The sequence below is a fragment of the Nannobrachium achirus genome (genome assembly GCF_963921795.1).
Source record: "Nannobrachium achirus genome assembly, chromosome: 1".
NCBI classification, from domain to species: domain Eukaryota; kingdom Metazoa; phylum Chordata; class Actinopteri; order Myctophiformes; family Myctophidae; genus Nannobrachium; species Nannobrachium achirus.
This window is the reverse complement of record NC_137810.1, coordinates 80156683-80183688: the sequence shown is the minus strand read 5'-3', so window position 1 is coordinate 80183688 and position 27006 is coordinate 80156683. Positions and strand designations below refer to the sequence as shown.

The 27006-nt window shown below is 43.4% G+C and overlaps 1 protein-coding gene across 1 annotated transcript in view; it reads right to left on the bottom strand.

Moving 5' to 3' along the window:
• ptprfa (protein tyrosine phosphatase receptor type Fa) overlaps positions 1 to 27006 on the bottom strand; it is a gene marked incomplete at its 5' end in the record, with an annotated part of 370668 nt that overhangs the window by 93530 nt on the left and 250132 nt on the right. Inside the window, 3 exons of the mRNA XM_080720119.1 lie at positions 8443 to 8566; positions 21792 to 21889; positions 24971 to 25086. Coding sequence (XP_080576245.1) covers positions 8443 to 8566; positions 21792 to 21889; positions 24971 to 25086 — 338 coding nt within the window. The remainder of the gene's footprint in view (positions 1 to 8442; positions 8567 to 21791; positions 21890 to 24970; positions 25087 to 27006) is intronic.

The window sequence follows — 27006 nt, the reverse complement described above, 5'->3', positions numbered from 1 at the left end:
CCCTGACAACCGTCTCTTTGTGCCTGACTCTGTCCGCTCCCAAGTCCTACTCTGGGCACACACGTCCCGGTTTGCCTGCCACCCTGGAGTTGCCCGCACCCTGTCCCTCCTAAAGCGACACTTTTGGTGGCCTACCATTGATGCTGACACCCGTGCCTATGTGTCTGCCTGTTCTGTGTGTGCCCGTGGGAAGTCCTCCAATCGGCCCCCTGCTGGTCTACTCCATCCGTTGCCAGTGCCCAGTCGCCCCTGGTCCCATATTGCTTTGGACTTCGTCACTGGTCTCCCTCCATCTAAGGGTAATTCTGTAATCCTGACTATTGTGGACCGATTCTCCAAATCGGTACATTTCGTGGCTCTCCCCAAACTTCCCACGGCCCTGGAAACTGCCGACCTCCTAGTACACCATGTGGTCCGTCTTCACGGAATTCCCCTGGACATCGTTTCCGATAGAGGACCCCAGTTCATCTCAGAGGTTTGGAGGGCTTTCTGTCGGGCCCTTGGGGCTTCTGTAAGTCTAACATCAGGATTTCACCCTCAGTCTAATGGGCAGACGGAACGAGCAAACCAAGACCTGGAAGCAGCTCTCCGATGTGTCGCCGCCAAGAACCCCTCCTCCTGGAGCACCCACCTTGTGTGGGTTGAGTACGCCCACAACTCCTTGTCCTGTGCTGCCACAGGGGTGTCGCCGTTTGAGGGGTCTTGTGGTTACCAACCACCACTGTTTCCTTCTGAGGAAGTGGACGTCGCTGTTCCTTCTGTCCAGGCACATCTGCGGCGTTGTCGAAAGGTGTGGAAAGATGCTCGTGCGGCGCTTCTCAGCTCTGTGGACCGGAATAGACGCTACGCTGATCGCCGCCGTACTCCGGCCCCTGTGTACCAGCCAGGTCAGCGGGTGTGGCTTTCCTCCAGAGACCTTCCCTTGAAGGTAGAGTCCAAGAAGCTTTCGTCCCGGTATGTTGGCCCTTATGAGATCGTCTCCATCATCAATCCAGCTGTGGTTAAGCTCAAGTTGCCTCCTCGCTGGAGGGTCCATCCCACCTTCCACGTCTCCCAGTTGAAGCCTGTCTCGACCAGCCCGCTTTGTCCTCCTGATACGCCCCCCCCACCCCCCCGCGTCATTGACGACCATCCAGCCTACACGGTCCGGCGGCTGCTAGATGTGCGCCGTCAAGGAAGAGGGTTTCATTACCTGGTGGACTGGGAGGGGTATGGTCCCGAAGAGCGGTGCTGGGTGCCGCGCCGCTTCATCCTGGACCCCTTCCTGGTCTCGGATTTTCACCGCCGTCACCCGAGCAAGCCTGGTGGAACGCCTGGAGGCGTTCCTTGAGGGGGAGGCACTGTCACAGTCTCTGTCAGTGTCTGTGTTTGTCTCTGTGTGTGTGTGTCTTTGTGAGTGGGCGTGTGTTTTGGGCGGCGGCTTGGCTCCAGCTTCCAGCAGGCACACCTGGTTCCAGTTCCCTCATCATCCTCACCTGCCTGCCATCAGCTCATCATCGGGAGTCTTTAAATGTTTGGTCTACTCTGCCCGCGATGCCAGATCGTTGCACAAACTCCCGTGCGTGGTAACTAGCCAGTACAGTCTTTAGCTTTGTTAGCTTTGGTGAATCTCAGCTTTTGTATTTTTTGGAAACCCAGTTTTTGATCCTTGTGATTTTTTGCCTCTCGTGATTTCTGACTTTGCTCTCTGCTCCTCCTCAGTGATTACGCTACCTGCTGCCTTGCCTGCCTGCCTGCCCACGCTGTGTCCACCACAGGCCCACACCACCACCTCCATTCTCCAGCCTTTGTTTCAATAAACACCCTTGGACTTTGACTGTGTTTTGTCTGCTTTTGGGTCCGCCAGTTTTTACAAATCGTGACAGCAATTTATTACAGATTTTATGCCCCTCACAAGTTTGGATCATGCACTGTACACGGGCAATAGATTGTGATTCTGTCTGTACACGGTGGGCTGTTCCAATAGCTTTGAAAATAGCCTGCCACACTGTGGAAATGTGCTTGAACTGCAAGATTCCTAGCAGTTATAATAAGGAACACATAAAAAGGAATAAAAGATCATCCAGGCGGCTGATGGGCGATCAAGTGGCGTCCATACGTAGATGGGGTCCCAGAGAACATGCAAAGCCCACCCCCTTATTTTTCACGCCCACAGGATCCATATGGTGGGCCATGGAAATTTGGTGCCGTACACCAGCAATAGCACTGGTTGTCGTGTACGCAAATAACGATAGGGGTAACAACAATAATAATAATAATAAGTAATTTTAGTATAGGCCTAATAACAATAATAACTAGAAAAGAAAATTTCTAAGACATTTTAAGTGTGCCTGCAGCTCGCTAAGTATGTGCAACCTTGTGTAGCGGTTGGTGTTAGCATTAGCGTTAGATTTTCTTTTGGTGTTAGCATTAGCGTTAGATTAGCGTTAGATTTTTTAACATTAGCATTTTTTGCATTAGCTTTAACATTATCGACTGTACGACAAACAGTTCACGAGATAAAGGGTCACTTCCTGTTTGGTGAGGGGCACTTCCTGTTTGGCCAAATAGGCCCCGATTAAGGTTCGAGACTCTTAATCAAGTCATTTGACGCCAAGCATCTGTAAGCGTCTGTACGACAAACGCGTTATTCCTAAACCCACCAGGCTTGAGTTAAGACCCGCCTCGTGGAAACGCGAGGACTTCCAGGAGTGGCTGAAATCCCTGCCTGACACATGGAGGGTGGATAAAGTCAGAGGCATGAAGACTTGTACTTGAGAAAAGCCTGCATTTGCACAATGCACAACTATTAATTTCTCACTACAGTGCTCAAAATAAACTGTGCTAAAAAAATCTTGAAACTGATTTAATTGTACTGTGCTTAATAAAGGGAAAACTTTGTAACTTTGCTAAAGAGAAACGTACTGAGAAAGCTATTAATAATTTGTCACTACTGTGCTCAAAATAAAAACTCTTACTGATTATCAGTTAAATTGTTATGGTTTGGATATGGCTTTGGGCCTATTATGCTGCGTGTATTATTGTAATGGATCAGTAGGTAGTAGGTACTTTGCACTTGAGCGAGCAGCACTAACGTTCATGGGCACTTTCATACTTAAGATTATCGAGAGGAGGCGGGTCTTAACTCAATCCTGGTGGGTTTAGGAATCACGCACGACAAACGGTTCACAAGATAAAGGGTCACTTCCTGTTTGGTGAGGGGCACTTCCTGTTTGGCGAAATAGGCCCCGATTAAGGTTAAGGACTCTTAATTAAGTCATTTGACACCACGCACGCGTCTGTACGACAAACGGTTCACGAGATGAAGGGTCACTTCCTGTTTGGTGAGGGGCACTTCCTGTTTGGCGAAATAGGCCCCAATTAAAGTTAAGGACTCTTAATCAAGTCATTTGACGCCACCCACGAGTCTGTACGACAAACGGTTCACGAGATGAAGGGTCACTTCCTGTTTGGTGAGGGGCACTTCCTGTTTGGCGAAATAGGCCCCAAATAAGGTTAAGGTTGGCGAAGGGCACTTCCTGTTACAGAGGGGGCGGGGCTTAATCAAATAGAGCTCATCCCTATTGGCCGGAAAAAGACCAAAGTTGTGTATGCATTATAAAGTTTAAGTGACGTTGCTAGGCAAAAGTATGGCAGAGTTATGTGGTGCCAAAGTTATTTTATTATAGGCCTAATTATAGGCTATATTTAGACTTGCCTTGAACAAGACGTCGTGCTTCGACATGAACAGCCATAACGTCAGCCTGGTTTGGCAGCAGCTTCAGGCTTTTCAGTTTGGGATGGAGGAACAGAGCCATCTTATGCAGGAGATGCAGTTCCAGTTTCTCTTTTAGGATTGCAAGGCTTCTTTTTTTAATTGAACCCAGTGTCATGCTGTCAGAGGTGGCTGGTTGCAGGTGACCAGTCAGGCGCTCCAACCACACAGCGGTCTGGTGAAGTGTTGGGATTTTGGAGGCCTCCAGGGCCTTGGTGGCGTCTCGAAATCGTACCAGAAAGGAAATCAATTCACTCAGAATGTCAAAGCTGATGTCATCCAGACGGCGTTCTTCTCCTCGCTCAGCCAGAATAGCACGTACATCTTCATACTGGCTGTGGATGGACTCCAGCATTGTGTGGAGGGAATTCCAGCGTGTTTCCACAGATGCTTTCAGTGTTTTCTTTAGGCGATTCTGGAGGTTGGTCTGCTTAAAGTAAGTTACAAGGGACTTGGCGGAATCAATAACAGCAGACACTTCTTCATGAAATAGATCATCGTCAGCTTTGTTCCCAAGGGTGGTGTGCAGCACAGTGCTCAAGATGTGTGCAGCGCAACTAAGCCTCGTAACATTGCGCAGTGCTGCCACTATGTTTGAGCCTCTGTCAGTCACGTAGACCAGCTTGTTGTAGAACTCATCCATATTGTACTTGCGTAGTGCTTCTTGAATTGCTGGCCTCAGATTCTCGGACGTTTTGCGCAAAGCACCATCCCATTCAGCAGTGCAAAGCACACGTTCGACCAGCTCCCACTTCGCATTGATGTAATGGAAAGTGACACTGAGATATCCAATTTTTTTGTAGTCATCGGTCCACATGTCCAATGTAATGGCACCGTTGCTTACAGTCAGCTGCATCCTCATCTCCGGAATGAGTTTGTCTCGAAACTCTTGGGCATATTTTGTGAGTCCCCGTGAGACTGTTGTTGGATCGGGCAGCAGCTTCATGGCGTCCACCCTGCCAGCCCGGGCCCCGATGTCAATCAAGCCTTGGGCTAAAGCTCGGAATCCTTCCCCATGGAGAGTCTCGAAAGATCGTAGGTCTAGTGACACAAACTCCACCGACAACTTGGATATAGCGTCCTTGTCCTCTCGGTTTGGTGGCGGGAGACTTTCTTTGCTTTTCTTAAAGTATTTATCTAGTGAACCGCCTGCGTTCCAAGTGTTTCCGCAGTGAGGAAGTGCCCAGTTTACGGCTTTCGTAGGCTAAAACTTTTTTGCACTTTTTGCAGACGGCATATCCATTAACTATGTTGTTTTCTTGGTCTCGAAGGAAACCAAATTTCTTCCAAACGTCCGACTTGGCTCTTGTCGAAGTGTTGTCCACAATTTCGTATTCACCGCTCACTATCTTTGCTTTTATCTCATCCATGTTTGTTGTAGTTCATTCACTCGCGTGGTTGACTGGCCATTGCTGATGGTTGCGTGCTGCTGGTCACGTGCTGTGCGTGTGCAATCACTGTGCAGTGTGCTTGCATGTGCGCTGCTGACGTATGACCAGTGATGGGCAGTAGCGAGCTACAAGTAGCGACGCTACATAGCTTAACTACATTTTTCAGTAGCGTCACGGTAGCGCCGCTTGTTTTTAACCAAATAGCTTTTAGCGTAGCGGAGCTATTTTTAGACCCCAGTAGTGACGTAGCGTCCACCAAACGCTACACGTTGCTAATAAAGGTTGTGCGCAAAAAAGAAAAGAAAAAATCCCCGGAGAAAAGCCATGGTACAGCGCCTGTGCACATGAATCACAGCTCGTTTTATACTTCTATAGTACAGCGGTGTCATTTGCAAAAAAGGACAGATCTACAAGCTATCAACGTGTCTCGGCTCGGCAGGGTGTTCGCTTGAAGATCTACCCTTGCTTCCATGGCTCCTCCCCAATAGCAAGAAGTCACTGCTCTCTGTCAGCTCCGGTGCACTCACTGCACACAGAGAGAGACACGGAGAGACGGAGGGGATATGGAACTAAACCTACACAGTGAAACTTTTATTTGCAACGTTTGCAATGTTAGAACTTCACTCGTTATAACTTTAACCAAATGCGGGTGAAACAGTGAAGGGGACACCGCACCGCATGATAGAGTGCACGGAACGTCGGACTCGGACTGGACATACCTCGCATATCGATCAAAAACAACCATTTGCACCTCGTTTAAAAAGCGTGCCTCAACGACGTGAATTAACATAAGAATGAGCCATCGGCTGGATGCATGTCTGATCCATTGTGTGACCTGCTAAATTAGTGCTAAAGGTTCTGTTCTGTCTAAAGCAGAGATGGAAAAAGTACTCACAATTTGTACTTAGTAAAAGTATCAATACTTTGCTGTAGATGTACCCCATTACAAGCGAATGTCCAGAATTCAAAATGTACTTGAGTAAAAGTATGAAAGTATTGGCATCAAAATGTAGGTCTACTTAAAGTACCAAAAGTAAAAGTAGGCTACTAAATGTTTGAAAATAGCCAAGGAAGGTATAAAATAGGGCTAAAGTGGAATAATGTAGTCTATATTTTATTATAATCTTTCATAGCTGTAAAGTAACTAGTAACTAAAGTTTTCAAATAATTGTAGTAGAGTAAAAGTACAATATTTGGATTTGAGATGTAGTGAGTAGAAGTAAAAGTACTGAAAACTGGAAATACTCTGGAAATACTCAAGTAAAGTACAGATACCTCAAAATTGTACTTGGTGTAAGTAGGCCTACAGTAAATCTACTTTACTTTACACCACTGGTCCGAAGTAGTCAAAGTAGAATGTTACACTCAACTCACCATGTATCTGCACTACAGTACAAAAGGAATTGTAGGCCTATAACATGAATCAATTCAAATGAGAATGTTACTATATTTACTAACTGACTGACTGACTGTCTGTTTATCAGCATAAAGATTATCCATCCATCTTATCAGCTGTTTCGACAGCACACAGATCAGGGCACTCTTTTGTCCACAGCTAACTAATGACAGTGAAGTGGCAATTTAAGGACCTTTTAGACATTTTTAATACCTAAAAAATATAAATAAAATACCAAAACTGCATCAAAAGTTAGCAACTATAAAAACTGGTCAAACATTGGCCAATTCCTCCCTCCACGTCATCAGCGCCCACACCCTAGGTGGGGTTGGCGATAGGGCCTTTCTGTGTGGAGTTTGCATGTTCTCCCCGTGTCTCCTAGGGTTGATACCCTCACAAAAACATGCACGTAATCCTGGTCTCAATAATGCCTCCCCCTGGCCAGCCGGGGCGCCTGCTGGAGGGGAAAGGAACTGGTTGGAATAACGTGTTCCTTCCATGCGCTACGTCCAAACCAGGGAAATCTCCACTGTCAGGTGAAAAGAAGCAACTTGGACTCCTCATGCATAGAAGGAAGCATGAGGTCAGTCCGTTGCCTCCCCAGGCGCGGCAGAGGGAGAGCAGAGCCCAGGATTACATAGGCAATTGGCACTGGGTGAAAAAATGGGTTACAAAATTGTGGGATAAAAAATAAAAAATAAAATAAAAAAACATTGGCCAATTTGAAAATATAGTAAAAGAGGCACAACTTGAGTGAAGTGGCAATTTAAGGACCTTTTAGACATTTTTAATACCTAAAAAATATAAATAAAATACCAAAACTGCATCAAAAGTTAGCAACTATAAAAACTGGTCAAACATTGGCCAATTTGAAAATATAGTAAAAGAGGCATAACTTGTGAAAATGGCAGATCTACAAGCTCGAAACGCCTTGTGTTCTGAGGTGTTGTGAGCTTGTAGATCTGCTATTTTCACAATATTTATCGGTGGAACAGAGTGAAACTAAATGTAATGCCTCAACTCTTAATTCCAATTGCTTGTCAGGGTGGGGTCCCAAGTTCAAATGTGTACCTGAAAAGGTACACATTTAATTTAAAAAGTAAATGAAAGGATGAAACAAAAAGACATGAGGGCTTTTTTCCAGTTTTATAATAATCAATTGAACTGATATATGAGCATTTTTTGCCTGATTATTTGTTTGGTGGAAAGTTGCACTTGATCATGAAGTTGATTAAAAAAAAAAAAGTAGCTTTGTTGTAGTTAGCTACTTTTGCTGTGTAGCTTGTAGCTTGCTTTGCTACATTTTCTGTGGGCAGCTTCGTTGTAGCTTAAGCTATATTTCATCAAGAGTAGCTTGTAGCTTAGCTTACTACATTTTCCAAGTAGCTTGCCCATCATGGCGTATGACGTTGTTTAGGCGAAAATCTGATTTTCGCAATAAAATGTCACCCGCCCGTGTTTAGTTCTGTTCCGCCCGCGCCCGGACCCGTGAATTTATTATATATATTCCGCCCGTTGCCGCCCGTCAATCACGGGTACCCGTCGGATACCCGCGGGGCCCCGACCCGTTGCAGGACTCTGATGGCAGCTGCATACCCCTGCCATACCCAATTGACGCCCCTATGCTGCAATGTCCTAGTTTCAGGAATTATGCGTATTCGGCTGTACAAACAGAGACGCGAAGCCAGTGTCTTCAGGTTGATTCATGCAAATTCATTTTTTATTCTAGCTAGTCGCAAGAGTTAAACCGGCACAGGTGGTTCCGGCTTGTGGTCCCGGCTGCCCGATGACTACAACAAACTACCGCGACGCTAGGCTGCACAACCGCCCGCAACGTGTCCCCCTTTGTTTCTCTCGCAAAAGCTGTATCAGCTTGATGTGTGTGTGAGAGTGAATCTCACCGTCCAGTGCAGTCAGGATGACTCTGGAGTGATCGTAGGCGATGACATTTGCGTAGCGGTTCTTTGGCTTGTTCACCTCCATGTTGGACTGCTCCAACGTAAACTGCTGACCTGGGTCTATGGACTGACACAGAGAGAGAGAGAGAGAGAGAGAGAGAGAGAGAGAGAGAGAGAGAGAGAGAGAGAGAGAGAGAGGTGTTTGTGTAAAACATGCTGTGAGAATGCAGTTAAAAATTAAAATTAAAAACAAGACAGGCAATTGGAATGTAGGGCATACCGTTTAGAGTGGTGGTTCTCAACCTCAATTATTTTGGGGGGTCCCCAGATGATTAACAACATTATGTAGTATATAGTATAGTATAGTATGCAACATTGTTTTCTCACTCAACAGTAAACAAACCAACATAAAGTTTAAGTGTGTAGAGCAGGGGTGTCCAAAGTCCGGCCCGGGGGCCAAATGCGGCCCGAGGACACATTTTATGTGGCCCTTGGCTTCATTCCTAAATTGTATTCTAAACGGCCTGCCATCAGCGTCAAACAAGAATATTTTCCCTGAGTATAATTTGTCAATATTGTTCCCTGTTGTCTCATTCTGACGAGGTTGAAGAAAGGCTGTACTGTTTTACCTTGCACGTCTGGTTACATTTGGTAATGTGAAATAAGGCTGAGTTATTCGTGTTTTGTTCAGAGCACAAACCTGACAAAAGACAAAAATCCTTTAAAATCAATACATTTATGTGACTTTGTTATGGTCCGACCGAAAGTACATTATTTGGGAAGATAGTCGGCCCTTGGGTGTATTAATATTTTTTAATGTGGCCCCCTTTGAAAAAAGTTTGGACACCCCTGGTGTAGAGAGTAGGGGTGTAACGATATAGTAACTGCATCGAAATATTGTTTTTAACTTAAAAAATCGAATTATATCGAAATGAAAACAGCTAAAATCGAATCGTATCGTTTGATTTTGTATCGTATCGAATCGGCAGTGCAAAGAATCGATTGTATCGATACTACCTACTTGTGCATTGTATTTAGCATTTTTAAGAAGAAAAAAATAAAAGTAAGGGTTTAATTACTTTTCCTTTCCATATAGATACACTGGTCTATCAATAAATGTGTAATCTCTGGGTTTAAGTAAAGATGCAGGTTTGTCAATATACAGTGTCCATGTATTTGGCAGATAATCACTGTGTTGACTTATTTATATTCATAATAATACATGTTTCCCTTAAAAACCTGCACTATCCACACCTTTCACACAGATTACTATATCGATTTTAAATCATTGAATCGAATCGTATCGTATCACCATGAATTAACCAATATCGTCCATCTATCGAATCGTCAACCATCGTGATATGTATCGAATCACATTTAAAATGGATCGTTACACCCCTAGACTAGAGAGTATGCACGTTTCTAAAGTGACAATTCTAATACCTCTAAAATGACAAATTAAACATTGGCCAAATTGTCAAATATGAGGGGCAGAAATGTTGAAAATAGCAGATCTACATGCTCACAACATTGTGAGCATGTAGATCTGCTATTTTCACAATAGAACCGTGCCAGGCCCGGCGGAATGGAGGCCGGGCCCCCTCATGCGGACCACCTTGCCCCTCCCCCGCGCATCCATGAAACCGTTTTTACCGAGTTGCAAATGCTCTAAACAAAGGCGACTTGCTTGAAACACACATTTGCATATGGTCGCAACCTACACAGAGCTGGATTTTTCATATATCCAGGTTTTTCAGATATCCACATAGACAAATATCTAGGTACACACGACAAAGATATCTAGGTCTAACAAGCACACACACAGTGAAGTCTTCAGAGATATCCGGGTTCCCTGTCTACACAGATCCAGTGAATCGGATATTTTTCAATGTCTTCACTTATTTATCCGGTTTAAAAAATATCCAGCTTCATGTGGCTGCAAGCCCCAACAGCACAAAAAACATCTAGCTTCAGAAATATCCAGCTCCGTGTAGCCAATGGACTTAAGCTCACACCCCCAAGCCATTGAGTCCTGCCGCCGGGCCTAGCGAGTGTCAAAGAGCAGCACCACATAATGAACCATATCTCGCTCAATTCTCAACCGATACAAAAATGGTTAAAGGACATTACATGACACAGCCGCGTGTGCATGCACCCACCACCTTATCCACATTTGGGGAGGCTGTTTGTTGTTGTCAACAACAAACAGTCCTTTAGAGCAGCTCACAGGTGCAATGCATTATTGATAATTGTGGCACGTTTACTAACATGCCAAGTTTAGCTGCACTTGAACAACCATTCCAGGCTGCCATATCCAGCCCAAGAAACCGTAGAAACTAGGAGAAAAAATAAAATGTACTTTGCCTTTTTCTGAACTGACACCACTGCATCACACTTTGGGAGACCCTGATTTAGAGATTAGGTTTCGGGGTTTTATGGTTAGAGTTCTCAATAGTTTATACTTGTGCACAGATATCACACACAGGAAAAATAGCAGCTCACATCTCATTGAGCTGTTGCACACTGGGGAGCAAGTAGATCTGCTATTTTCTGGCAAAGTACTGTACTTTACAATTTTGAGGTATTTACACTTTACTGGAATATTTCCAATTGTCAGTACTTTTACTTCTACTCCATTACAGCTCACAATGTATCGAGATGCGACACATTCTGCTATTTTCAAAAGATTTTGAGACATGTTATTGTTTGCAAACGTGAACCGGGACATTCTGCATAATGAGTACTTTTTAAGAGTATGTTTATGCCTATACGTTTCTACTTTTACTCATTCTGGACTTTTACTTGTAAAAATCCATATTGTATCGTATCTCCACATTGCAGCATTGACCAGTAAAACAATTGAGTACTTTTACCACCAGTGCCTTTCAATGCCATGCTAAAAGGTTGAGGTCCTCGCAAGTGTAGTGCGCCTGTGTGTGTGTGCATGCAAGCGTGTGTTCTCTGGGCTTCAGAGCCCATGCATGCTTCACGTGCACACATAGACATCAAAGGGGGCTTGAGCTCTCTGTGTAGAAATCAATAATATCAATAATATCAATAATATAATATAGTGAAAATAGCCGACATCCAAGCTCAGAACGCGCCGCGCTGTATTTTTGATATTTTCACCAAAAGGCCCTATTAGAGATTTCAGCCCCTGCCTCTCTAAAATTCTCTGCACGTCCCTGCTCAGTTGTTATTTATGGCTCCTGTCCTGGAGGTGAAACAGGGAGAAGGTTGCGGCACAGCGCAGGTACAGTGCCACAGGAATGGCATGCAGGCCATAATAATATCCTGACTGAGCGATACACAACACCGCCCAATATTCACACACTATCCCTTAAGCCAGCCTTACACCTAATGACTTTGATAAGATTTTGGACAGATTTGGAAATATACCTTCTCACACTATGAGATTTGAAAAAGACTTTCCAAAAACTTTATAATGATTTTTCAAAGATTTCAGTTGTCAGATGTGAGATGCCTCTAAAGAAGAGGAATATATTGTACTTTTACTCCACTGCATGTGAAAATGTACTGGTTACTTTGCAGATATACCGGTAAATTATAATATTATAAAACATTAACCACTTTAACCCTATTGGGCTAAATGAAAATAGAAGATCTATAAGCTCACAACGCGTTGCATTGCAGTATTGCAGTATTGCAGTATTGATACTTTTACTTGAGTAAAACATGTGAGTATAGTCTTTTTCCATCACTGCACAGTGCACACACACACACACACACCGACACCGACACACACACACACCGAGCTCCGCCCTCCTCCCTCAGCCGTATCTAGTCTCGTTCTCTCCTCTCTGTCTAGCCGGCGCAGATTGATCCTATCAACTTATTATCAACTTTGAATGTTTGGAATAATGTACTGACACGCAGTGAAATAAGCTACTAGTGGCAACCAGGCAGCTCAGCGTCTTGGGGAATGAATGGCTTTTGGCTCAAAGCGTTCTGTTTTGGTTGTTACGTCATTCTAGTCAACTCATTCAGACTCAGCCCCAATTTGCAAAAACATCAAACCAGTTTGATATTCTCGTGACAGAATCGGACCACCACCTCACACTTAACGATTGAGTAACGACCGAATCACGGGAACGCGTCGTGACTCGTCTTGATTTTATTACGACTGAGAATCTTTTGAAAGTTGCTAGATGTAAGAGGGTCTTTAGTGGTGTCAACAATAATCGATTCAGCAATGCATCGCAATTAAGTTCAATGCAATTCAATTCAATGCTTAAACTTGCCATAATCAATAATGGAGGCCTAACTCCATTATGTATAATTATAATGCTGTATATATAATAGTATGTAATAATTCAAAATAAATTATGTTGTTCAGTACATCTATAATCTATATTATTTTTTTGTATTGACTGAAATTTGCCATGTTGTGCAGTAATATAGAAAAGTCTAACGCATCACAATGTGTCATATCGAATCAAATCTTTACCTGGTGAATCGTAATAGAATTGAACCGTGAGGGTAGTGCTACATCAACGCAACGCAGCGCACCACTCGGGCGGGGGTTTCTCGTCCATATCCATCAGCGTTCATTTTGACAGCTAATTTAGTTTTAGTTTTAGTCATAGAGCTATATTTTTGTCCATGCATTACCCTTATCCCTAAACTCTTTTGCCATTTTTTTGCTATTTTGAAAAACATTTTAGAATACTTCGATACAGGGGAAGGCAATAAGGCATGGACAACCAGTAAGACTCCCTAATCGGGAGCGTGATTTGAGAGCAAAATGTGTAGCAGTCCAAAAAAGTGTTCGAAAAAATCGGCCTGATGATGGCGCTATATGGGACAGATCCATGGTGATGAGATGAGTGTAGACATACTGTGTACCAATTTGTGTTTGTGATTTTAGGGCAAAATTTGTAGGAGCAGTGACCAAAAATGTGTTTTGCAAGAATCGGCCTCATGGTGGCGCTAGAAGAAGGTCATGTGAGAAATGATGGGTTTTGGTTTGTCAGGCAAGGTGTGTGTGTGCAAAATTTGGCATGGATCAGGTCAACTGTTACAGAGGTATGAGCAGGGCAAAAGTGTGACGTGTGACAGCTGGTCGAGGTTTTGATAGTAACTGCGACCTGACGGTTGCAAAAATAGAGCCCATAGTCTTTTGTTTAGTTTGTCATATTTTAGTATTCTGAAAGTTGTAGCTTTAGTCGCAGCGCAAAGCATCACATTGCACTCACATCGCAACGTGTTGTGAGCTTTTAGATCTGCTATTTTTAGTGTGAGTGTTTGTGTAGGTTTGTTACTATCTATCTATGCGTGTTGGTATCTATGCGTGTAGCCTGAGCATGAACTGCAATACCACTGTCGACCAAGTGGCGCTGTTGCGTCACACGCACACACGCACGCACGCACACGCGCGCACACACACACACACACACACACACACACACACACACACACACACACACACACACACACACACACACACCACCGCTCAATGTTTTTCTATATTGGAAAGGTATTAACCAGTAAGACTCCCTAATCGGGAGATAAGCAACCGTCAGGTCACAGTATACACAAAGAGGCCTGCAGTGACATTGGTTCCACCCACAAGTTAGTACGAAAAACGGTTGATGAGTAAAGCCAAATAAAGTTTTGGCCAATCAGAGGAGGGGGTGGGGCAAAGTTAAACCAATTAAGGTGAAGGACTCTTAATGAAGTTAATTGACACCACCCACAAGTGTGTACGACAAACGGTTGATGACAAAAATCGGGCTTCTAAAATTAGTGATAGCCTATAGCTATCTTGTAGCTCTCTTCATCCGGGTCATTTTCATGACACGCACCAACGTGAAAACGTCATGTATGGTCAAATCTGTCCAAAGCCGTTGCCGTCCTGAGAGCGGAAATGTGAGCAGCACAATGGAACAATAAGATTCCGAATGCAAAAGCCCCGAATCCAACATTCGTAATAAATCACTTCTATTTTGCAGTGGGGGAAAAGTACTCACATTTTATACTTACCAGTAAGTAAAAATAACAATACCGCAATGAGGAAATACCCTGTATACAAGTACACGTCGGGAATTCAAAATGTACTTGAGTAAAAGTACAAAAGTGTTGGTATCAACGTGTACTTAAAGTACCAAAAGTAAAAGTACAAAATGTTTGAAAATAGCAGACATACAAGCTCACAACGCAATGCGCACACACACACACACACACACACACACACACACACACACACACACACACACACACACACACACACACACACACACACACACACACACACACACAAATACAGTGTTGTGAGTAAACAGTTCAAGCCATCTGTCGTCCTCTATCTGTTCCAGAATTGGGCACTTTGAATGTAAATGACTTGCTCTCTGTAAGACATCAACCAGCCCACAGTAACCGCTTAACAGTAAGTAAGAGAGCTAAGAATGAGGCTATTTGCAGTGGTGGAAAGTATATTTACTGTGCAGTGCCACACTTAAAGGACAACTCCAGACTGACTGAATAACATAGACGCCCATTTTCCTACTTGTATTGATCCCAAATGACTTGCCATGGGGTAGGGCATTCACAAATAGGGATTTTTAGTATTTGAATAATTCAACCTCAAAGTTTTCGAATAGTCGAATATTCGACAGGACTGGCCAAACTGTCAAATATTAAGTAAGCAATAGGTGAACATAGTGAAAATAGCCGATCTACATGCTCACAACGCCTCGCAACGCCTTTGGCTGCCGGGGTCGGATCTGCTATTTTCACAATATTTATCTCTGGAACCAAGTCACATTAAATAGGCCTACCTGTAATGCCTACAATTCCAAGTGCTTGTCAGGGTGGGGGGGTCCCCAGTTCAAATATGTTTATTTTGGGGGTCACGGCCTAAAAAGGTTTGAGAAGCCCAAAAGGTTTGAGAAGCCCTGGTATAGAGCATTAACAAATTCATCCACCAGGGGCATTGACAATTCATTCTTATGACTTACTAGAAATTGGAAGTAAAGTGTCACTGCGAGAACATCTGCAGGAACACAAAAGGTAAAAATACATCAAGCCAGGACCAAGTGTGGAGAAGAGGGGTCACAGGTGCAGCGCACAACTTGGTTGGTGAGTTGGTGAGACGAAGGAGAACTCCAGGCAGGAATAACCCCACAGTACTGGAGAACTCTACGCACCTGTGTCACCTCAAGACCTCAGGAGGGACCCGCCCAATACCTCCCCAGAGAAGCCTCTTGTTGGGAAAAAACAAATAGAGCAGGAGAGGGGAGTTTAGCCTTGGTCAGGAGGAGGAGATGGGCAGTGATTTGGCCACCACTGCCGACCCGGCCATCAGGAGGGTGTTGTGGTTTGCGGGTCGAAACACCACCTATGATCGATGGTTACCACCTGAAGACATCAAATTTTCCTGGCCAAGGCTACATTCACCAAACGTGAATGGAGGAGAAGCATCGTTAGATGTAATTATAATCACTATCTAGCCAAGCTTTATAAACTATATTTATTTTTTTAAAAGAGAAAACAATAAAAAAATAAAAAAATAAGCGAATATCCGACTTCGGTGAACAACTTTGAATAGTGACTTTGATATTCGAATATTCGAATATTGGGTGAATGCCCTATCGCGTACACATGTGCCGTTCCAACTCTTCAACATTTTCCGCTATTTTCCTGAATTTTTTCCTTTTTTCTCACGCATTTTTACAGCCATCCCACAGACCTCTCCCGAAAGTTGTGGGGGTTTTCTCACTCGTCGCACGGAGAATTCTAAGCGCAGTGAATGCAGCTGCTCTGCTCCTCCACTCTCTCTCCCCTCTACACATACACACATGCAGGCGACGGACGGAGCGAGAGAGAGAGAGAGCCCTACAGACGGCGTTTGCTGCGATGCTTTCTCGCTTGGATCTGCGGCCGCCCCTGCGGTGGAGAAACACACTCGCTCCGCGAGTAAACGTCGGGCGATATTTCACAAAGATGACCACAATCCAGCTCTTGCCTCCCGCGAGCGCATGCACGAACGAGACCACGCGCAATAATTTCATGGGTTACTATATCCACTTGTCTTGAACCCTAATAGCCTGCCCTATCCTCTCCCCATATTCTGACTGAGGAGGGCTTTAGAAGAGATAGCCTACGGCGGTTTGCACCAACACTACTACTCTACTAGAGGGAAGAATCCCAGTAGCCCAGTGGTTCTCAACTTGTGGGTCGGGACCCCCAGGGTGGTCCCCAAATTATGTTGTGGGGGTCGCCATGATTAACTTAATGTGCAACATTGTTTTCTCAGTCAACAACAGTAAACAAACCAACATAAAGTTTAAGTGTAGGGTATCTGCACATTTCTAAAGTGACAATTTAAGGAGAGCTATTACAAAGAATAGCTCTAAAATGACAAATTAAACATTGGCCAAATTGTCAAGTATTAGAGGCAGACATTGTGAAAATAGCAGATCTACGTGCTCACATGTATCTGCTACTTTCACAGTAGAACCGTGTTATACAAAATGTTGCCTGAACTCTTATAGGGTGGAGGGGTCCCCAGTTAAAATATGATTATTTTGGGCGCAGTCTGAAAAGGTTGAGAACCACTGAAGTAGCCTACTGATGAGACTTTTAAATGTTTGATAAATACACAGTGCTGTCAAACAAGTCTATGGAGCTATTAAGATTTAATTTGCAACAGAAGTTTGATACAATATGTAGTGGGGGTCCTGCTTCATCTCCCTTTAGCTAAGGGGTACTTGACTTGAAAACATCTTCTTCTTCTTGCCTGCAGTGCCTGCCTGGCAAACAGCCAGTAGCCACAAATCACAATATAAAAATAGAAATGATTGCCCAGGATATTTTATCAGCTGCTATAGTAACAACAACAACAATAATTATTATAATAATTATAATTAATAAAAAATATGTTTAAAATGGGACATTGGTTTGTCTGGAGCCCTGCAGCAGTGTTCACTTTCAGCCTGTAGGTTAGCTGCACTTGATCAACCATCAGAAACCCGGGAAAAACATGGAAAAACCTGAAAAAGAAAAAAAAAAAACAGATTCCACCCCCCCCCCATTCGACACAGTGAACCATCAGCTGCTCCTGGACACCCTTGCTGACCTAGGAATCACCGGGACGGCACTAAAGTGGTTCGCCTCCTACCTGTCGGACCGGACCTACCAGGTCTCATGGAAAGGTTTGCTTTCATCTCCCCGAACCCTCCAAACGGGAGTCCCCCAGGGATCCGTACTTGGCCCTCTGCTTTTCTCCCTGTACACTAAATCCCTTGGTGCTTTCATCTCTGCTCACAACCTATCCTATCACTGCTATGCTGATGACACTCAACTGTTTTTGCCCTTCCCTCCTTCTGCCACCCAGGTGGAAGAACGCATTGCTGCATGTCTGGCCGACATCTCACAGTGGATGTCAGCCCACCACCTCAAGCTGAACCCGCACAAGACGGAGCTACTCTTCTTCCCAGCTAAGTCTTGCCCCAGGCAAGATCTCACTATTTCCATAGATAACGCATTGGTGACTTCGGTTCCTACCGCTAGAAACCTTGGGGTGGTCCTGGACAGCCAGCTATCATACAAGGCACACATTGAATCAGTCACACGGTCCTGTAGGTTCACACTCTATAACATCCGTAAAATCAGACCTTTCCTCACCCAGGAGGCAGCCCAGCTCCTCATCCAGACATCTGTCATATCAAAACTTGACTATTGTAACTCTCTCCTCACTGGTCTCCCGGCATGTGCACTTAAACTCTCCAACTGATCCAAAATGCCGCGGCATGACTGGTCTTCAACCAGACTAAGTTCTCACATGTCTCTCCCCTTCTCCGCAGCCTCCACTGGCTTCCGGTTGCGGCCCGCACGGAATACAAAACTCTGATGCTGACCTTCAAAGCAGCCAAAGGTATGGCTCCTCCATACCTCCAAAACCTGATCAACCCCTACACCCCCACCCGTGCACTTAGATCAACCAACACAGGGATGTTGACAGAACCCTCGCTAAAAACCCCAGGGCAAAAATCCACTCGTCCGAGACAGTTTGCCCTCCTGGCCCCCAAGTTGTGGAATAAACTCCCTGTCGCACTTAGAACAACGGACTCACTCTCTAGCTTTCGCCGAGGACTGAAGACTCACCTTTTCAGACTCCACCTAAACCCTTAGCACTACTGGAAAAATCAATGACCATACATGAAGCTAGTTAGCATTTGTTTTTAGGTTTTTAGAAACCTTTTTTTTACGGATTATATAGTTTTTTTTCTAGATATATATTCATTCACATTTGTTATATTGCCGTTGATGTACTGACACTTAATCTTGTTTATTATTGTGATGTTTATTTGCTTATTGTAAGTCGCTTTGGATTAAAAGCGTCTGCTAAATGCCTAAACTGTAAACTGTAAACTGCTTAACTCACTGAGACCCAAGTTACATAAAGCACTTAGCATAGCTACAGTTAGCTATTTTAGGTGTTAATGTCCAATTTCGAGCAGTAATTCACACAGTTACTGTGTGGGAATTATTTCTAAACTGACCATTAACACCTGAAGACTATTGGCAAACGTGGGCTTATGACAGCAGAACAAAGGATTACATTTGGGCATTATGAGAAAGAGATAGAATAGTAGTTTTAATACCGAGGAATACCGAGCACAGAACGCCTCGTTTATTGATATACCAGTGGTGGAAAAAGTACTCACATACTTTACTCAAGTAAAAGTATCAACACTAACTAAAGTTTTCAAATAAATGTAGTGGAGTAAATGTACAATATTTGGATCCGAGATGTATTGTGGAGTAGAAGTAAAAGTATTGGAAATAGGAAACAGGTACAGTACAGTACATGTAAATTGTGTTACTTTACACCATTGGATAAGTAATACAATTAATTTTTGACAGGCTAAATACATGCATTTTGGTGTCTTGCTTTGGCAATGTAAAGTTTGTTTCATGCCAATAAAGCTTCTTTGCATTGAAGATTGCTCTCTACTTCCCCATGTGGCAGAGTCAGGTCATTGCAGGTTATATTTTCATCTAAAGGGCTGATTATCTCAGAAGTATAGAAATTATGCATGGCATCATTCTATAAGCCATATCTTCAAAACTGTTGGGTCAATCTCCACAACCAATATATCATTTTGTAGCTATGATGATTCCCAGCTTTCAAATGAAATGAAAAAATGAAAATGAAAAAAAATTCAATGACTAGCCATCAGCCGGGTTCGGTCACAAATAGCTGATCTACAAGCTTAATGTTCTGCAAATCCCCTGAAAAAATACTGTCTTGCCAATGGCAGGACGTGCAAAGTTTTGAAATGGCACATCTGTAATTGCGAGCATATCGCTTTTACGCTCTTTGTTGTGGTCAAAAGTGAATTCATGAATGAATCCAGGGGCGTCAATTGGGTATGGCAGGGATATGTAGCTGCCATACCCTGGGTCCAGGGGGGGAAATAAAATTTACTTTTAAATATAAATCCATGAATGTCTCTTTGTCTATCTGTGCTGGTTAGTATGTTGTTAAATTACAGCAAAATAACTACAAATGCAAAATTAACAAAATGGTCACTTTAACAAGGTATTATAATTGTCTTCTACACACTTGTATTCTCCCCATCTTGACAGAACGGTATATTCCCAGGTTCCGCAGGTCAGCTGCACAGGTGCAATGCATTATTGTTAATTGTGGCACGTTTACTAAAAAACTTAGAAGCAGAGGAAAAAATAAAATGTAATTCTTAAAATAAATGTATCATGCCTGTTGCTAAGGTATGGCAACATGAATGGTGTATTGCACTCGTGCCTTCACACCAGTCATGTTGCCATACCTTAGCTTTTTTCTGAACTGACGCCACTGAATGAATCAGTTATTAGTTTGTCATTGCAAACACATCCATCGTGTTTTAAATGATGTTTTCGGGTGAGCGTTCTACACAACTGTGACTGTATTGGCCAATCACAGTGCAATGTGTGTTTGGCAGACTGTGGTGGCTTGTGTGGGACAACCAAGGCAAGGATAACTGATTAATACAATTACATAAATTACATAAAAAAAGCTCTAAAACAGTTGTTCAGGACCCCCAGGGGATTATTTTGGGGGTCCCCAGATGATTAAAGGAGTAGTTCACCCCCAAAATGACTTTTTTTCTATTGATTACTCAGGCCATGGAGAGTAGAGTTCAATAATATTTTTTGTTTTTTGTCACATTCCTAAGACAACATTTTGATTCGAGTAAATTTTTATTGTTATCACATTTTTATCTTAGGAATGTGACAAAAACCAAAAAATATTATTGAACTCTACTCTCCATGGCCTGAGTAATCAATAGAAAAAAAGTCATTTTGGGGGTGAACTACTCCTTTAAGTTAATGCGCAACATTGTTTTCCTCACTCAACAGTAAACAAACCAACATAAAGTTTATATGTGCACAGGGTATATGCACATTTATTGCACAAGTGACAATTTATGGACTTTTTAACACCTCTAAAATTACCCATTAACTCATTCTGTGCCTATCCCGAACATGTTCGGCTTTATTTCAATCCAATACAATTTTTTTTTTATTAATTGACTTACCCTGAGCTGCTTGTAGAGTCGTGGGTGGTCCTGGCTCGTCCTACGCTAGCCAGCTAGCCACTTTACATGGTCCGACGATATATTCCATTAAAAATGGTTTAAAATACATTTTTGAGCCCCCCAATGTTCACCAAATGTTCAGCGCCGGTTCCGGAACGACGTCCAGTGTGCCTATCCCGAACATGTTCGGCTTTTTTAATGAAATGAATAAAATGATCCGAGGCCTGAGCCTGAGCCTAAATTTAAAATCCAGTGTTCCAAATCCGGGGGCCGCCATGCCGGCCGTTAGCCGCGAACGGCGCCGCGAATTGCCACCGAATCCAATGAAAAACCACATCTTTGGAGGCCCATATCTCTGGATTGTGTTTTTAGGGATGTGGCGCGAGGTTTATTTACGGCGAAATCGCCGAAAAATGATCTTTAAAATGACAAAATGGGAATAGCTATTCTGTTAGCATTATCATCCGGGACCTTTCCATGACGTGCACGAACGTGAGCACGCGCGTCACTGCAACGTGAGCCCCCGGATGCTAATGCAGTCCCCTATGGGAGAAAGTCTGGCATTCTTTGGTGCCCTCTAGGGGCTGGCACTGGAAGCGTTAAACATTGGCCAAATAGTCAAATATTAGAGGCAGAACTTATGAAAATAGCAGATCTACATGCTCACAATAGAACCGTGTTCTACAAAATGTAATGCCTCAACTCTTGTGCTCGTCAGGGTGGGGGGTCCCACAATTAAAATGTACAAATGGAAACAGCGTCAGTGAATGATACAAGTTTCCTTACCTCATACTCCTGGGAGAAAGCCAGTCCGTCGTTAGCTTTGAGGCGGTCCATGTGCTCTGCCAGGTCACATGTAGCGATGGGAGGATGCTCTCTCATACCTGCACACACAAACACCATGTGGTCAGTACACACGCACGCACGCACACACACACACACACACACACACACAAAAACACACTGTGGCACCTACACACGTACGCACGCACGCATGCACACACACACGACACACTCATTAACACACACACTAACGCAGTGTTTCTTTATCTTTTTTTTAGCTGAGTACCCCCTTTCCCAGATTTTAATTGAATCCAAGTACCCCCTTTACCCGACAAAAAAAAAAAACGCTTTCCTTGCAATTAAAACTAAAAAACCATCACACATAAGAAAGAGAGTGAGAGTTTCAAACAGGGCCTCCTGAACCGATTTCTTTTTTAGCCAGGGACCCAGTCACCAAAATTGGAGGGGACCTGTGATTTTCTGCCGTACTTTTTATTTTTGTTTTATCTATTAGTTTGGTCATTACAGTCCACAGAAGAGGCCTGCTCTGCCGGGAAACATCGCGAAAAAAAGGTTATGGCCATTTGTATATTCACTATCCCTTTGACTCCACTAGAAATATTACAAAAAGAAAGAAAGTCTGCTTTAATTAGCATATTAGGGGTCAAACTAAGGGTTCTTCGTGATTCTGAATCCATTGCAAGCATTTGTTTTGCATGAAAAAACATTCCTTGGGATGGACTGGAAACCCTTCGGGAACCCTTCGTGCTCTATTAACGGTTTCTCTACCCCTGAGCTGTGATTTGGGTTAGCAACTATCAGGCTCACACCACGTTTCTCCAAGTGTCATCATTAAACATAACAGTATAGGGGGGGGGGGGGGGGGGGGGGGGGGGTATTAAGATAAGAAAAACGGCTTCTCCAGAATTCTCTTTTAAGAAAGATATTAGCTTACATCTCAGCTTTGCTGAGCTTGGTCTTGTTGACTGTGGTCTGTGGACTAAGGAACGTTAGATAATTCAATAACATGAAATGTGGGTTATTTTCCCTCTCAACTATCCAAGAGAGAGAGGAGTGTGTGAAGGAGATGAAAGCACTCATTAACAGAGAGTGGTGAAGATGAAAGACGGAGCAGAAGGCGAGAGAGCGTCACAGAGCAGTAGAGAGATATACAGACATACTAGCCGGAGACCCAGTCCTGCAAAATGGGAAGAGGACCTGTGATGTTCTGCCGCACTTTTTATTTCTGTTTTACCTATTAGTTTGGTCATTAAGGTCCACAGAATGACAGGCCTGCTCTGCTGGAAACATCACGAAAACAAGTTATGGCCATTTGTATATTCACTATCCCATTGACTTCACTATACAGGAAAATAAATATATTAAAACAATTAAAAATCTGCTTTAAGTAGCATGTGAGGGGTCAAACTGTTTTCATGATTCTGAATCCATTGCAAGCATTTGTTTTGCATGAAAAACATTCCTTGGGCTAGAAAACGGACCAACAAAACTGTGAAAAGTGATGACTCATCACTGTGATGACAGTGAAAAGTGGTGATTCATCACTTTTCACAGTTTTGTAGGTCCGTTTTCTAGCCCAAGGAATGTTTTTCGTGCAAAACAAATGCTTGCAATGGATTCAGAATCAAGAAAACCCCCCAGTTTGATCCCTCACATGCTACTTAAAGCAGACTTTTTTCAGTGAATATACAAATGGCCATAACTTTTTTTCCGCAATGTTACCGGCAGAGCAGGCCTCTCATTCTGTGGACCTCAATGACCAAATGAATAGATAAAACAGAAATAAAAAGTGCAGCAGGACATCACAGGTTCAACCTTATTCCTTGAGCTTTTGGGCTTGTGAGTACCCGACTATACAGTAAAGACATGGACCGATACATGAAATTAGAGGGAGAAGGAAGTACATACAATGAATCGTGGAAAGTTTGTCGTCGGTCTGTCTGTCGGTCTGTCGGTCTGTCTGTCTGTCTGTCTGTCTGTCTGTCTGTCTGTCTGTCTGTCTGTCTGTCTGTCTGCTTATTGAGCCATGAAAAGCAACACAACTCGGTGAGTTCTGATCATTAATACACATCATTTCATACCAAAACAATACATTTGATACCAATACTTGGTATTTTACTGGTATTTGCTGAGTGCTCGTGCGGGCCGTGAATAGGGTCTATCGTCTCAGATTCAGATGGCTTAAGCACGTTTTGTTAATTATATTATGATCTATGCATTATGTCTATTTTGTGTTTAATTTACAAAAGAAAAGCCTTTATTTATCAGATTGCAGTAATACGATTAATTGGGGGTTATAGGGTGTGCCAATTGTAGTCCTAGAGTGGCCATATTTTGTGTCAAACACAGGTGTTCTGATTGGAGAAAATCATTAGTTCTACGCCAATCTAACAATTGAAACACCTGTGTGTACCTTGTTTGTGGTAGTGGATGTGTCTCAGGTCTACAGGGTCAGAGGATTTGTGTGTGTGTGTGTGTGTGTGTGTGTGTGTGTGTGTGTGTGTGTGTGTGTGTGTGTGTGTGTGTGTGTTAAGGCATTCACGAATAGTGCTTTTTTAGTATTCAAATTATTCAACCTCAAAGTATTCGAATAGTCGAATATTCGACAGGACTGGCCAAATTGTCAAATAATAAATAAGCAAGAGGCAAACATTGTGAAAATAGCCGATCTACGAGGCGTTGTGAGCATTTAGATCTGCTATTTTCACAATATTTATCTGCGGAACCGAGTCACATTAAATGTAATACCTACAATTCCAAGTGCTTGTCAGGGTGGGGGTCCCCAGTTCAAATATGTTTATTTTGGGGGTCACGGCCTAAAAAGGTTTGAGAAGCCCTGGTATAGCGCATTAACAAATTCATCCACCAGGGGCATTGACAACTCATTCTTATGACTTCCTATCTAGCCAAGCTTTATAAACAATATATTTTTTAAAGAGAAAACTATAAAAAAAAAAAAAAAGAAATAAGCGAATATTCAACTTCGGTGAACAACATCGAATAGTGACTTTGATATTCGAATATTCGAATATTTGCTGAATGCCCTAGAGTGTGTGTGTGTGTGTGTGTGTGTGTGTGTGTGTGTGTGTGTGTGTGTGTGTGTGTGTGTGTGTGTGTGTGTGTGTGTGTGCTTGCGTCCGTGCACGCGTGCGTGCATGTACCTTGTGTGTGGTAGTGGATGCGTCTCAGCTCCACAGGGTCAGAGGTGTGTTCCAGCAGGGCATCCTTCATGCCTGAGGAGCAGTGTTCGTCCTTAGCTGAAGGAGACGCTCGCTTCCTGGACACACCGTGTACAAGCAATCAGGACACATCCACAAGTAGGGCTGTCACGATTGAAGCAATACGCCACAAGAGGCATGGGGTTACCTGGTATTTTATAACGGCCGAGAGGCGTGGTGAGACGCGAGGCGAAGCCAAGATACAGGTAACCACATGCCTCGCGTGCATGCTTTTCTAAAATGGTTACAATATGGCAACCAGTGTTGGGACTAACACGTTACAAAGTAATCAATTACTGTAACGCCGTTCTTTTTTGAATTCTGTAACTCAGTTACCGTTACTACACGGTGCGTTCCTCCGTTCTTTTGCGTTATTTTGTGCATCTAGAGCTGAGCTGAATCTTCCTCTCTGTCACTCACAAGGCAGAGAGGAGGGGAGACAACGACACAAAATGCCAGACAGAGCCGCACTGAGACGCGCACTGGGCATGTGCTTTACCAAAAGAGTAGTGCAGACATACAGACTGCAAACATGACTACAGATAGCCCGCACTAGGTAGAATATGATAGAATGCAATCACTTACAGTAGCTGACTTTTCCCGTCCACTGTGTGCAGTGCACAGCTGTGCGTTATTGATGAGATGATTGACAACGTCTTGTAAATCCATGCATGTGTCCCGTCGACCTACAGTATTATAATTATATAACTCTGGTCCCGACTCGCGGTCAAATCTGTTGTCGGGTCTATTTCATTAAGGCTCATCAAACCATGATTTTGTTGTTAGAGAAAGAAAGCCACAGAAAGAAAACTTCCTGTGGTCTTAAGGCCTCTCCATACTTCGACAGAACCGAACTTTTCGGTTGAAAAATAAACTTTTTTATTTTTTATCTTTTCCGAAAAAAAAGCGTTGGATGTTCATACTTCGCTCCTGTTCGGAGGGTTGGCACGTTGGAAGTTGGAAGTGGTGGCACGTATTGTGGAGGTTATGGAGGAGGAGGAAGACGAGGAGGAAATGTTAGAGGAGGCAGAGGAGGAGGAGGATGTTGCCCTGAGGCGAGCACATCTAGCCGTCGGTGGTATGTCCGCCCGCTAAATACGACAAGACCCCGGGCCCGGGATGGCCTGTATCAGAAACATTTTGAAATAATGAGAATGTCTGCCAGTCGTTTTGACGACCTTCTGCGTCGTGTCGCGCCGCTCATTGAGCATGCACCGACACACAGTTATAGTAGTTTTCGCGGGTCGCAAAGCAAAAACAAAAGCAATGTACAGTAGCCTCGCGTCACCAGGCTTTCCAGTGTACAGTAGCTGGGGGGGGGGGGGGTCCAACCGACCAATCACGTTTGCCGTTTCACCGAACCTGATTTCGGCAAGTGACAACATCTCGTTGTGCAAATTTCAGAACTATTGTTCGGAGAAAAAGCATTCCAGAACTTTCGAGGAATTAAAATGTATAGTTGAAAAGGACCTTTTGACCGAAAACGGCGGTTTCGGTCAAAGTATGGACAGGCCTTTAATAATTAATTTTGCCTCAAGTTTTTTGCTTGTAAGGCATTGTATTTCATAAATGGAAAATATGATTATTTACTGATTATTGACTACATTAATTGCAAATTAAAAAATAAATGTCAACGTTATTTTGTAAGTAATTCTATGAATACATTATACATAAAATCAAATAAATTCCATAAACTAGAACACAAATATTTAAGAAATAGTGAAAATAGCTGATCTACAAGCTCACAACGCATCGCAAAGCAATGCATTGTGAGCTTGTAGATCTGCTGTTTTCACTAGTTTGGGTCACAGGCAAATGTCTAATTTCTCTTTTGGGTTACAAGCTATAAAGTTTAACCAGGCTATAAGGTCATTACTAAAAAATACTATACTAAAAAATAAAAAATAACTAAAAAGTTACTTTTCACAGTAAGGGTGCCCTCAGACCAAAATACCTATGAGAGTGGAATCCACGTTCCG